Raw genomic sequence first — 14442 nt, 5'->3', positions numbered from 1 at the left:
AGCACTTTGATGCCCAAAATATGTAGGGTTGTACTTTATGTTGGAGCAATCCCAATGGTCCGTGTGACCATGTGTTTTGGTGTTTGGGCAAAGGGTTTAAGTTAGGTTCACCCTTGTATTTGATATGTGTATTTGAGTTTTGCAAATTTACAGGATACACATATGACTCAGGTTGATAGCTTCGGGTCTGGTGAAGGATGGAGCATCCGAGGTACCGTGGATAAGGCAGCAAGGACAAGGGTCGAGGGAAGTGACTTCAAAGCATACGTGAAGGATGTCATTGGGATAAGCCGTCGGCTTGGGTGCATCCGAGGGACGAGAGCCAAAGGAAGTAGGTTTGAAGGAAAGAGGTCAAAGCTGTAACGAAGAGTCAAGTGAGTCATAAGGGTGAGGGTCCGAGTGCTGAGAGATTGTACTCGGGTACCAATTGATTGGTGGTTTCATCAGTCGACTGGGCAGTCAACTGGAAGCGAACAGAATGCTTCTATTCGCTTGACCAGTATGAAGCAGTCGACTAGTACTTTTACCAGTCGAATTATATCGTGCCATTGGGATGTAACAGTGGAATCTCCACAGAGGCAGTCGACTGATGGTTTTTGTCATGCCCCCAAGGGTCCCAGCCGGCGAAAATCTGGCAACATCTCCCCTGTACCGGTGACAATATGAATCTAAAAATACATAGCCCTCAAAGGCTCACAATCCTCAGCTAACACAGCTGGAACATATACCATAAAGTAAATAAAATATTCCACGTAGTTTAATAAAGACAACCTTCGGCTGACAACATACTATGAAAAGATGTAAAACGGTATTAAAACATCACAGATATATTTAATACCTACTCCACTACAACGAGGAAAAACCAACCCACCTAGAAATTCTTCGCAGCGGAAAACGAGGGTAGCATACCCAACCTTAATATAAAAAAAAGTTCTAGGAGTGTAAGAACTACACATCACTAGTTATAGGTCACATAGTAAGGAAACAAAAGACCAAAAATAGAAACTGTCACGACATGGAGAGGGGACTAGCAGTTGGAACCTCCTGACGGCATCAACCTGAAATAGGAATAAATTAGTGGAGTTAGTTTAATGAACTCAGCGGGTATCGAGTAGACATGCATAGTAATATAACTATCAGTAATAATCATGCAGTACAATTTCCTGAATAATAATAGATAAAGCAAACTGAACAACGAAAGAACTGTAGTCACCAAGACCTCCTATCCTGACATAAGGGTGTGAACCATACAAACAGATGCAGAATCATCAGGCTAAATACATAATGTCTCTTGTATGCGTGCCAATCATATGCAGCCACCAAAATGCAGCAACCACACACAAATAAATACAATTCATACATATGATGCAAATGACATGGTCACTCCTGACGCCAGTCAGCCACCGTCATCGCGATGATGAGGTCAAGTGGGTGGGGCTATGACAACTGTGTACTCTGCCGTCGCTACTCCTGAGTGACCGAGTGGACAGGATGCTGTCGGAGTACAACTATCCTCCTACCCCAACTAAATGGGGGAGGCGAAGCTCTCATTTCCCTGTGTCATAGTCAAGAGGAGGGATCCCTGTCCGCTACCACGCTGCGTCACTACTATCCATGAGCGACCGAGTGGAGCCCTGACAGAGCAACTGCACACACTTTGCCTGATGTACCACTAACTCATGAGTGGTTGTGTGTGAAGATCATGTAACTGGTGATGTGCTCAACTACAAAAGCGCCGACAATCGCTCAGCATGCAATCATGCAAGATGGTGCATGACACTAAAGCATGTAACACCTGACAATATGTGCCTCCATCTAATATGTACCAAAAAGAACAATGAAGCCATAACAATAAACTAGGTATCATAATGTCTTGGTACACATGCCAGGTATAACTAGTAGCTAGTCTTGTACCCAGTAATGCATCGTATGTTGCTACTTCTATGAACATAATTACACATGACAAGAATCAAGATGATATAGGCCTAAATGCATAACAGATAAAAATAAAAGTATACCACCGGTATCAAGTAGTGACATACGATGACAGGTATAAACATAATAATTACTACTAGATATAACATATTACTTGCATATCGTAATGACAATATCAAAAGGAGATAAGTCAAAGGTACCCGCCTTTATTGTAGATCATGCTAAAACAATTCTCACGTCGAAGTGCCCATCTCGAATCAGAGTCCTGTAACCAATAGTATAGTTTAGCTACTTACATCATGTATCAACTAGCCAAACTAAATCCTAAATCCCAATAGATACACCTATTCCCTTTAATCATGTTAGGGTTTTATTTATAACAACCCTAATACATTCATTAATTGGTCCATATGTTGACTCTCTCTCAATTACATGCTTCACCCATATAGGAGATATTAATCTCATCCTCAATTTAATGATTCAATTAATCACAATCTCATTTCAACTAACAAATCCAATGCAGGAATTGAAATATGATACTAAACACATCTTCCCATCATTAACTAATTAATCAATCTCATGAACCTATAAACTCATTTAATCACACAAGTCATTTAACCTGATGTTTCAATCAACCATGAAAATGAATCTACCCACTTATTCCACAAACTGAAACAATTAGGTTTACACAGCCTTAGAAATCAAAGGCAACAATTACCTTATCCAGCCACTCCCTCTCCGAGTGGAGTATCGACGGTGGATCCCTGGCGACAGTACACAACAGCGACAACAATGAGGAAAAGGGGTCAGTGATCTCACTACAACAAAATCGCTCATAGACATCGGTTTTCCACCGGTGTCTATTTGATTTTCGACCGATGTCTATGAAGCCGATGTTAAAAGTCTGCCATTTTAGACATCGGGTTAAAACCGGTGTAGTATTACTTAACGACACCGGTCTTCGAATCGGTTATTAACCGGTGTAGTATCACTTAACGACATCGTTTCATCAACGGTGTAAAACCGATGTAATATTGTATGTTAATAACACCAGTTTTGGCAGCGGTAAATGACCGATGTAATATTACTTTATAACACCGGTTTTACATCGGTGGAAAACCGATGTAATATGTATATTTTTTAACAGCACAGATTTGATTTTAAAACCGACAATAACAAAAAAAAATACACAAATATTCACAAATTGTACAAATATTCATCATTCAATAATATCCATAAAATACACAAATATTCACAAATTATATAAATAATCTTCTTACAACAATATCCATAAAATACCCAAACATTCTTTTTACATCAAAAGCTAGCTAATAGATATCAAAATCAAAGTATAACATTCTGTTAACACATCAATGTACAACTATCTCAAATGTAATCTAGCATGCATTCAGCCCACTCGAACCGCACTTCATCAATTTTAACTCTGGAGTACTTGAGATTTGTAAACTGTAAAAACACATAAATCCACCATATGTCAAATAACTAAAACAAATGTGTGCATGTATCAAATAAAATAGAATACTGAGTTTTTAAAGGCTGCTGTGGAAGATAACGAATATAACAGTGAAGGAAGCATAGAAGAACAAAGAAAATGTTCATAGTTAACAAGCAAATGAAGAGATATACTATTTATTGTACTACCTCTGATGTCATCTTCCAAATCTCATAAGCAAGAATGCAACTGTGCCCTTTGTATACACATGGCTAATAGACATAATACAATAAGGAGCAAAAGCTATAAAATTCACCATCACCACGCAATCAATGAAGCAGGCAAACACAAGGTGGGTTGATATGCAGTGAATCAAAAGGTAACTGTGCCCTTTTTTTGTGGCTTTCATCTTTCCCAGATAATTCCTTCAGTGATTTTTGCTGCTAACTTGGTTTCTGTTTTTTCACATCTTTGTATTAGCGGAATGGATTAAGATTATAAAACCCTCTTACATTTCTTTTGCAGTTGGTTGATTTTGAGAGCTGGAAAATTATTTTCTCAGAATCTAAGAAAAGTGCTGGTTACTTCAGTAGAGTCTCTCTTCCAGAATATAATGTTCCTCGAGAGCAACAAGAAATGGAAATTCAAGCTAACATCTTTGCTTTTGGAGTAGTTTTACTGGAAATAATCAGTGGAAGACCTCCATATTGCAAGGAAAGAGGGTGTCTGATAAATTGGGTAAGATGCATATTTGAAAATATTTGATACTCAAAAACAACATCGACTTCTTTTAACAATTACTGAGGGCATAAACCCAAATTTGTTCTTATTTCCTACAAACTTCCGATAATCATTTGTTCCATGTAGTTTAGAAGCTTAATTCTCAACAAGCCCTCTAATCAGTTCATACAATAGTCAGGGTAAGTTAAAGGTTGTATTACCTCTATTTAGCTACCTTATCACATCCCAACTGAGGAAACCATGCCTCGCTGCAAATCACAAGTTTCTTTCAACATTATCTTCCCTTTGGAGATTCATTAGTTGGAAAAGACATAACATTGTTTGCCCTTTGGGTTTGCTAGTCTCAAGATATATCCTTCTTGATCCAACAGTTTGTGATTCATATTAGTAGATTCATGCTATATATCCACGGCTCATTGTTCTTCTATGTTATACAGGCCACAAAGTATCTTCAAAACCCACAAGAGATAAGTAAACTAGTAGACCCTGAACTGAAAAACACAAAGTCAGAAGACCTCGCGGGTTACAGTTAGCCATGTGCATGAAGATGGGGGGTCTAAAAGTGTATATCTGGTTAAGTAGGGTCATACTTGATGGTAGATGTACAAAAAAAAATTGGTTCTCAAAATTCAGAAAATACACTTAAACAATAAAAAAAAAAACTTAGTTTAGAGTCACAAAATGAACCTTTTGCTATGAAACAGGAGCCCAACATTTAAACAATCAAAATAAGGATTAGTATTGATTACCCATTTATCTTAATAGGTTAGGTTAAATTCGAGTATCAATCCTTTAATCCTAAGGTTACCATTTAAGATAGCTTATCTAGCCACTCTACTCACTGCATCTCCTAATCTCTATTTCCTTTCTTCTTAGGCAATCATTTAGTCTCCAACTAGTATATGGTTTGTAACAAAAGCATAGCATTCGGTTTGTATAAAAAAAATCATTGTAACAAAAGCATAGCATCCGGTTTGTATCAAAAAATCATAGCAAGCACGAGTTTGTAAATCACGAATAAGTATTGGCAACATAATAGGCAATGAATGAGCCATATTGGAATTCAAGCAGGACAAATTGAACTTGAGATTAAGTATTGCATAAAGAAAGAATTGGATTTACCATATCCTTCCATAGAGATAATTTGTAAATCACCACCAAAATAGCGAGCATAGAGACGACTAATTGGAAGCCCATAACCATAACCAGCCATAATTACTCCATCTGAGCTTCCTTCATCGTTTTCCTCGAGTGGATTTTTAGCAGTGCTATAGAGATATGTGAAAATCTTTGGAAGACCACTTCTTGGTATGCCACCCCCTTCATCTGATATCTGAAATAATTGATAGCATATCAAGATCAGTATTCCAAAGCTAGAAAAACTAGATGATTGATATGTAACAAGAAATTCCTCGAACCATGAGTATTAACAAACAGAGAAATGCCATAAGATATAATTTAATGATATTAAGAAGAAGATAAATTACAAAAATTAGAAAATTTTTGCATTTATCCGGGTGTTATACTTGTATCAACAGCAGATGCTGATATACATGTTGGCAGTAAAAGATTTTCAACAGGCTCTGACGTATTCTTGTATGCATATAGTCAGATATAGACAAAGTGGAAGACTCTTGGATTTCACATAATCATTGTCTGGTTTAAAAATAACCAGTAGCAATGAGCCCCAAATTCATGAAATATTTGAGAATTTCCCTAACTTTCATTTGTAATAGTTTTCTGATAAATCTGATTAACCACTTTAAAGAGTGAGGAGTTAGTCCAATTATGTTCTTCAATGTATAATTGTTCTCTGTCTTGCAAATCTACATCTGGTGGTTCTGCAGTATCAACACTTTTCAAGAAATAAAAAATGCCTGCAAGACATCAGTAACTGTCAAGAATTCCCAAAGAAAATATAATTTAAATTCATATTTTTCATCTTCACTACATCTAGTTTCTATTTTCTAGAGTACCTAGTATTCTGTGTTAAATTCAAATTCTGCAACTTGCCAAGACAACATGAATTTTTAACTAATCCTTTCTTATTCTTGAAGTATTGCAATCTTGCTTACCAAGCAGAATAACAGTAATTGAAGATTAAGTATTTATTGGTATTGTACCTTTATTGTAACATCTTCAATCCCATCAGCGACAATAATTCTAACAGGAGGGGCATTCTTATCAGAATTCATAAAACATTCTTGAACCGCACGCAGAGAGTTTTTTACCAACTCAAAGACCATAAGGTGCAAATGAGAAGGAACATACCTGGTCCACAGTAGCAAGTTGAAAGAAATAATCAGATAAGTCATAAATATACAATATCATCAAAAAATTATTTATACAGTAAGGATGTGAACCTCAAACAAAAAGAAAGTTATAATCATATTACTCTGAAACGAGAGGATTGGTTATACTAATTCCTCCTCCTCGCGCTCTCCCCTGCCTTGTGTCTCTTGGGGAAGCACGAGTTTGGGATGAGGATCATGGCCTTCGTGACCTTCTGCGGGCTGAGGACGGGGGACCTGAGGCTGATCGCTAGGACTGTGCTGTCGAAAATTTTCTTGGAGAACCTCCATCTGCATGCATGCGAGGTGCTGAAAGGGAGGCGAGCTGTTGTGCTCACCACCTTGCCGAGGCTCATGGTGGAGGGATTCTTGAAGGAGTACTTAGAGGTGGGGGAGGTGGTGGGGGCGGAGCTGCAGGTGGTGAAGGGCTGCTACTTCACGGGGGTCATCTCTTGGCCTGACAAACAGAGAGCTCTCAGGGACATGGTCAAGGCCGGTGCGGCCATTGTGAACCTCTCCAATGTCCACCACCACCAACTCTCGGCCAAGGTTGGACCTGCATTTCTTTCGATTCCACGTTAGTCGATCAAAGATATGAGTTAAAAGTGATTGTTTTATTTTTCAGGAAATTTATGTCGTGAGAGAGGAGGAATCCAGGAGTGAGAGCAGCAAAATGCCGAGAAACAAGTACCCGAAGCCACTTGTGTTCCATGACGGAAGACTGGCTTTTCTCCCGACGCCATGCGAGATGATGGCGTTCTTCATGTGGATACCCGTGGCAATCCCTTTGGCCGTGTTCAAGATCGCGATGGGGATCATTTTCCCTTATAAAATATCCATCTTCATCGCCGCCGTCACCGGAATCTGATTCCGGAGGGCCGGAGATGGGAAAGCTAACGGGGAGAAGAAGGGGGTGGTGTACGTGTGCACGCACCGGATGCTGTTGGACCCGGTGATGCTGTGCTCGGCGCTAGAGAGGACGGTGCCGGCCGTGACGTACAGCCTGAGCCGGGTGTCGGAGGCATTGGCGCCGATGCGGACTGTGCGGCTGACCCGGGACAGGGGACGAGATGCGGCGACGATGCGGCGGCTGCTGGAGGTGGAGGGGGGCCTAGCGGTGTGCCCAGAGGGGACGACGTGCCGGGAGCCGTACCTGCTGCGGTTCAGCCCGCTGTTCGTGGAGGTGGCGGAGGAGGTGGTACCGGTGGCTCTGGACGCGCGGGTGGGAATGCTGTACGCTACCAAGGCCTCCTCTTCTCAACCAAATGGAGGAGTTGGAGGAGATGCGGTGTGGTTGGACGGAGAAGCAAGTTCGTCGTGTCTTGATCCTGATCGGGAGAGGATCTAGGAAGGGGGGAAGAGGGAGATGAGGTTGAGAGAGATGGTCGGAGGTTTAGGTTTAGGCTGAGAGAGATGGTCGGATGGTCGAAGGTTTAGGTTATCGCGAGAGAGATGTCGTGCGGAGGAAGGGCGGGATAAAGATTTAGGTTTGGAGGGAATTCACAGTGTGCAGATTTTGGCTTGTGGGGAAAAATTAAAATATTATTTGGGTTCATTAACATCAGATTTTAAAAACCGATGTTAAAATCGGTGTCTATTAACCAAAAAAAGGGCGCTCATAGACATCGCCTAAAAAACCGATGTCTATGAGCTAAAATCTGCGCTCATAGACACCGGTTTTTAGAAAAACCGGTGTAAAATACTCAAAGACATCGGTTTTAGCCTAAAACCGTTGTTGTTCCACTGATGTCTATGAGCGATTTTGTTGTAGTGTCTTCTCACAGTGAGGTTTTGTCTACAAGCGTGGATGGACGAAATAGGGAGGAGTTGCCTGCGGTGGTGGGTCCAAGACTAGGGCGCGACTGAAGGGACAACGGTGGTGGATCTAGGGCTAGGGCACGACGATAGGGCTCGACTTCCCCCATCCTTTTGGACAAAGATCTACCCTCATGGGGCGGCGACTCGGGGAGAAGTACAACCGCTGGACGGACCTAGGCGATCGGTAGAGGTGAAGGGTAGCTCGACCGGTGGTGGGTTGGCGCTCAAATCAAATCAACGAAGCTACAAAGGGAAGGTGAGGGCGGTGGTCAGTGATGAGGATGGGAGGCTCAGCCGGCATGGGGTGACCGACACCGGCGAGCTCGATCTCGTCGCGTCGACACGATCGCGGTGAGAACAGGGAGGCGACGTCGGGAGCAAGGAAAATAATCGGGAGGAGAATTAATAGGTTAGGTTCTATAGAGATGTATAAATACTTAGGTTTTGCTTAATCAAACCCTAAGTACACTCCTAAATCAACTCCCATTAAATTTCTATTCCAAATAGGGTTTTCCCGAGCCTATAAATTCATCCCTTCAAAATACGTCATACGAACTCTGAAAAATTCCTAGAAAATTTTTCGAAATTCCTAAAAATTCTGGTAAGGTTATTCGTCCATTAAACCTTATTATTTATTATTATTTTGTGATGGTATTTTATATTTTCTCCACTAATAAAAATTCGATCCCCAAATTTATGTTCTTTACCATCTACAAGTACTAACAATAGATAAACAGTATAAATGCTGAACGAAAATATAACCCACATACCTCAAGTAAAAAGATGAGGGTATCGAGCTCGAATCATATCCTCGAGCTCCCAGGTAGCCTCCTCGTCAGAATGATACTGTCATCCCACTTTAACCAATCGGAAAGTCTTGTTCCGCAGCTGACACTTTCTGTGGCCCAGAATCCGTACCGGAACCTCCTCGTAGGTAACGTCAGGCCAAATGGGAATTGATATATCTGACAGAACATGTGCTGGGTCGGGTACATATCTCCTCAGTATGGACACATGGAATGCATCGTGAATGCCTGCCAGAGACGGTGGTAGCGCTAGACGGTAAGCTACCGCTCCAACCCTCTCGAAAATCTGGAAAGACCCAATGTATCGTGGAGCTAGCTTACCTCGAAGGCCAAATCTCTTCACTCCTTTCGTAGGTGAGACTCTTATAAATACATGGTCGGCAGTAGAGAAGTCCAGGGGTATCCGTCTCCGATCAACATAACTCTTCTGACGGTCCTGCGCCTCAGACATCCTCCGTCTGATAGCGCGGACCAACTCTACCTCCTGCCGAGCTCTATGAGGTCCTAACAGCTGGGCCTCCCCAACCTCCTCCCAGAGGGTGGGTGTCCAACAAGGCCTACCATATAACACTTCAAACGGTGTCATCTGGATAGCCAAATGATAGCTGTTGTTGTAAGCGAACTCTACTAATGGAAGGTGGTCCTCCCAGCTACCTCTGAAATCCATAACGCAAGACCTCAGCAAGTCCTTTGATGTCTGGATGGTCCGCTCTGACTGTCTATCTGTCTGCGGATGGAATGCTGTACTGAAATGGAGTTGTGTGCCCAAAGCTTGCTGCAGACTTTGCCAGAACCGGGACGTGAACTGTGGGTCTCTATCTGATATAATGCTCAAAGGAACACCATGCAATATGATGATCTCCCAACAATACAACTCTGCCAATTGATCCAGAGAATTGGTCTTTCGAATCGCTAAGAAGTGCGTGGATTTGGTTAATCGGTCAACAATTACCCAAGTCGCATCATGGCCTTGTCGTGTCCTAGACAATCCCACTACAAAATCCATAGTGGTGTGCTCCCATTTCCACTCCGGAATAGGAATCCTCTGAAGTAATCCAGAAGGTCTCTAGTGCTCAGCCTTCACTTGCTAATAGACTAGACATCTAGCTACAAACTCTGCGATGACTTTCTTTATGTCGTTCCACCAATAGGAACACCTCAAATCTCGATACATGTGGGTTCCACCTGGGTGGATAGCACATCGGGAGTAATGAGCCTCCTGAAGTAACTCCTCTGTAACTGGGTGAGATTGAGGTATGCATAATCTACCTCGGAAATAAATAATACCCTTGTCATCTCGGGTGAACTCCGTCTGCTACTCGGAAGCTATCTGGCTGCCAATGGACTGTAAGCGCTGATCACTAGCTTGGACCTCTAGAATCCTTGTCCGGATCGATGATTGAGCAACCATGGTAACAAGGATACTCTGCTCTGTCTGTCTCTACTCCTCAAGGCCCAACTCGGAGAAACCCTGAATCAAGTCCGTGACTAAAACTCGATGGCAAGCTAAAGTCCCTCTAGACTTCCGGCTAAGTGCATCGACAGCCACATTAACTTTCCCTGGATGGTTGCTAATGGTATAGTTATAATCCTTCAGGAACTCCATCCATCTCCTCTGTTGGAGATTGAGTTCCTTCTGGGTGAAAAGATATTTGAGACTCTTATGATCAGTGAGAATCTCAAATATAAATACCATACAGATGATGACGCCAAATCTCCAAAGCGAAGATAATGGTGGCCAACTCTAGATCATGTATTGGATAGTTCTTCTCATGCTCCTTCAACTGACGAGAAGCATAGGAGACTACCCTGCCGTACTACATCAAAACCGCGCCCAAATCTTGTAGAGAAGCATCGGTGTAGAGTACAAATCCGTCCTCTCCAGAGGGAAAAACCAGAACTGGCGCCGACACTAATCTCTGCTTCAGCTCCTGGAAGCTGGTCTCTCAAGCTTCTGACCATGTGAACTTCACGCCTTTCCTAGCCAGGCGTGTCAGCGGCATAACAATGCGAGAGAAACCCTCAACAAACTATCTGTAATATCCGACCAATCTCAAAAAATTATGGATCTCCTGAACTGATTTCGGCTGCTCCCAACTGGTGATAGCCTCGATCTTCTGAGGATCTACCGAAATACCTCCGCTAGAAACCACGTGTCCCAGAAAACTGACTAAGGGTAGCGAAAAAACACACTTGCTGAACTTCACATATAGACGATGTCGTCGAAGAGTCTCCAAGACTATGCGAAGATGCTGTGCATGTTCCTCCTCGGAACGCGAGTAGATCAAAATGTCGTCGATGAAGATGATAACGAACCGATCTAGATACTCCAGGAAAACACGGTTCATTAAATCCATAAATACCAATGGAGTATTGGTAAGCCCGAATGACATTACCAAAAACTCATAGTGTCTGTATCGGGTACAGAATGCTGTCTTCTAAATATTAGAATCTTTGACCCTCAGCTGATGATATCCGGACCGCAGATCAATCTTAGAATACACTGATGTACCTCTGAGCTGATCAAACAAATCCTTTATCTGTGGCAAGGGGTACTTATTTCTAACGGTCACTGCATTCAGCTGTCTATAATCGATGCACAACCTCAAAATACCATCTTTTTTCTTGACGAACAATATCGGAGAACCCCACAGAGATACACTAGGGCGAATAAATCCCCTGTCTAATAACTCCTGGAGTTGAACATTTATCTCGTCCAACTCTTTCGGTGCTATACGGTAAGGAGTTTTCGATGCCGGCGCGGTCTCCGGAATCAGATCAATAGCAAACTCCACTTGCCTTCGAGGAGGCAAGCCTGGTAGCTCATTTGGAAATACATCCACATACTCTCAGACTACTGGAACGTCTGAGAGCTAAGAACTACTGCTTTCGTCAGGATTAATCAACGACAATAGAAATCCCTGACAGCCATGTGACAGTAGCTTCTGAGCCTGAATTGCAGAAATGGTCGATATACCATCATCCCTAATGTTAGTGAAATCCCACGAGGGTTGGTTCGGAGGTCGGAATGTGACCACCCTCGTTTGGCAATCACCCATGGCATGATATGTTGACAGCCAATCCATGCAGAGGATAATGTCGAACTTGACCATTTTCAGTACTAATAAATCTACAGTGAGTATAATGTTTTCAAAGTCTAACGGGCATCCTCTGACCTCCTGAGTGACATCCAATGTATCACCGGACGATAGAGAGACGGTCAGTCGCTGCGACCTAAGAGTAGATAGTCTACCAATCTCCCTCATAAATACACGAGAAATAAAGGAATACGAACTACCAGTATCAATTAGCATATCAGCTGACAATGCATAAAGTAAAATCGTACCACAGAAGACGGATCCGTCGACCCGCTGTGCATCCTCTCTAGTAACCCTGTGGATTCGTCCAGTCTCTAGCGGGGGTGGAGGTGGTAGCACTGCCAGAGACTGTTGCGTCTGAACTTGAGTCTGCCACTGAGGCGGTGCCGGATACTAAGCCAGAGATGGGTATGAGGGTTGCGACTGATACTAAACTGATGGCTAGGGCTACAACTAGTGCTGAACCAGTGACTGAGGCTGCAGCTGATACTACACTAGTGGCTGAGGCTGCGACTAGTACTGAACCAGTGGCTGAGGCTGCGACTGATACTGCCCTTGCGTCAGATACCGAGGTCCTGAAATAGAACTCTGTTATGTATTATGAGCACTGGAGTGCTCCTGTCTGTGCATGCCATATGCATCTACTACAGGGGGGCTATCCTCTGCTGCGATGTGAAGATTGGGTTTTCTGCCCCCCTCGTTGAGTTCCTGTCTGACCGAACTGTCCTCCCTAAACAGAAACCCCGGAAGCCACATTCTGAGCCTTCAGTGAACAATCACGGCTCATGTGCCCAGGGAGTTTGCAATAATAGCAAACTGACTGTCCCAGGGAGTAGGCTGATGTAATGTGATCTCTGGACCCACATCAGGTGTAGTGCATGTCACGGGTGGACTGTTTTTGATTCTGCTTAGAAGACCGGAAATGTCCTGATGAAGTCCGTCCTGACTTCTGAGGTCGGCCAGATACCCAGAAGTACCCTGACCCAACTGACTGTGACCACTCTGATGTTATCCGATAGCCTGTGGCTACTGGGTCTATTCTGAAGTCCGATCTATCTGCTTCCTTTTCTTGTCCGCATTTGCTCTCTGCTAAGTCGCCTCAATCATAAGGGCTCTATCCAATGCCTCTATGTAAGATGAATTACCAAAACCTACAATCTTTACTTGAAGATATCCATCTAGTCCCTTGACAAGTTGGAGCATACGGGACCTGCGCTCAGCAACTAACTCTAGACAAAACCTGGCTAATCGATTAAATTCAGCATTGTATTCCATCACTGTGCAGTTGTTCTGTCGAAAATTCAATAAATCCTGACGGCGCGTCATCTGATAAGACTGTGGAAAATATTGGCTCTCAAAGGCCTCCCTAAATCTCACCCAGGTGATGTGCTACTCGCCTATGATCGAGCGCTGCGTGTCCCACCAAATATCGGCCTCGTCCCGTAAATGGAAAGCAACCAGCTCTGCTTTCTCCCACTCGGAGCAAGCCATATAGAAGAAAGTTCGCTTCATCGTATCTATCCAAGACTGAGCCACGCTTGGGTTAGTCTCCTCGTGGAATAGCGTGAATCGACTTTTCACCGACTCTGCCAAAGCTGGGATCCGAGCTCATGTCACAATCATATCAGTAGTGTGAGAAAGGATTGTGGAAGAAACTGGCGGAACCACTGGAGCTGATACTATGGGTGGTACCGTTGGATAGGTCGGGGAAGGTACCCCTGGTGTTCCATAAGCCGGGGTAGATACCACTGGTGGCACTGCAGGGTCAATATAGGTAGGAGTGGCTGGAGGTACGGTAAGTTATGGTACCGGATAAGGAGTAACTAGTACTACTAGTGTGGGTGTCGGGTATGTAGTAGCAGACACCGGTGGCGGTGGTGCCGGGTATGTCGTAGGTGTGGCTGGAGGAGGTGCCGGGTACTCAACAGCATGCACTACTGGTGGAGGGGCCGGATATGCCGCTGGTGGAGGGGCCAGGTATGCTGCAGGTGGTACCGCTGGTGGTACAGTGAATACTGTAGGGGTGGGTCTGACGGGTACGGTTGAGGTGGGTACTTCTGGAGAAGGAACTGTCAGAATCTGAGAGCCTGACCCATCTGTAGTACCATGAGGAGTCTGTCCCTGACCGACAAACTCGATCCCTGCAAACCTCTCTAGTGACTTCTTTGCCAAAGATTCCAACACCCTCTTGTGTGGCCGTCCTGCACCACATCTCAGCGCGAAAACACGTGTATTTCGCTTCATATCTATTAAATTATTACCCAGGTATTAATACAAGTACCAAAATTATAAAACTTAAT

The 14442-nt window shown here is 43.3% G+C and overlaps 1 protein-coding gene and 1 pseudogene across 1 annotated transcript; one reads left to right on the top strand and one right to left on the bottom strand.

Annotated features, from left to right (window-relative positions):
- Window positions 1-5017: 5017 nt before the first annotated feature.
- LOC122039710 (pyruvate dehydrogenase (acetyl-transferring) kinase, mitochondrial-like) lies at window positions 5018-6418 on the bottom strand. The gene is made up of 2 exons (XM_042599180.1): window positions 6253-6418; window positions 5018-5462 (listed from the first exon to the last, which is right to left on the bottom strand). Exons 1-2 carry the CDS (start codon window positions 6373-6375, stop codon window positions 5193-5195), a joined length of 393 nt encoding a protein of 130 aa, XP_042455114.1. The 5' UTR covers window positions 6376-6418; the 3' UTR covers window positions 5018-5192.
- A 669-nt stretch (window positions 6419-7087) lies between these two features.
- Window positions 7088-13512, top strand: LOC122043705 (annotated as a pseudogene).
- The last annotated feature ends 930 nt before the right edge of the window (window positions 13513-14442 follow it).

This window comes from Zingiber officinale, chromosome 2A (genome assembly GCF_018446385.1).
Source record: "Zingiber officinale cultivar Zhangliang chromosome 2A, Zo_v1.1, whole genome shotgun sequence".
In the NCBI taxonomy this organism is placed as follows: domain Eukaryota; kingdom Viridiplantae; phylum Streptophyta; class Magnoliopsida; order Zingiberales; family Zingiberaceae; genus Zingiber; species Zingiber officinale.
This window is presented reverse-complemented; position numbering and strand designations above follow the sequence as displayed.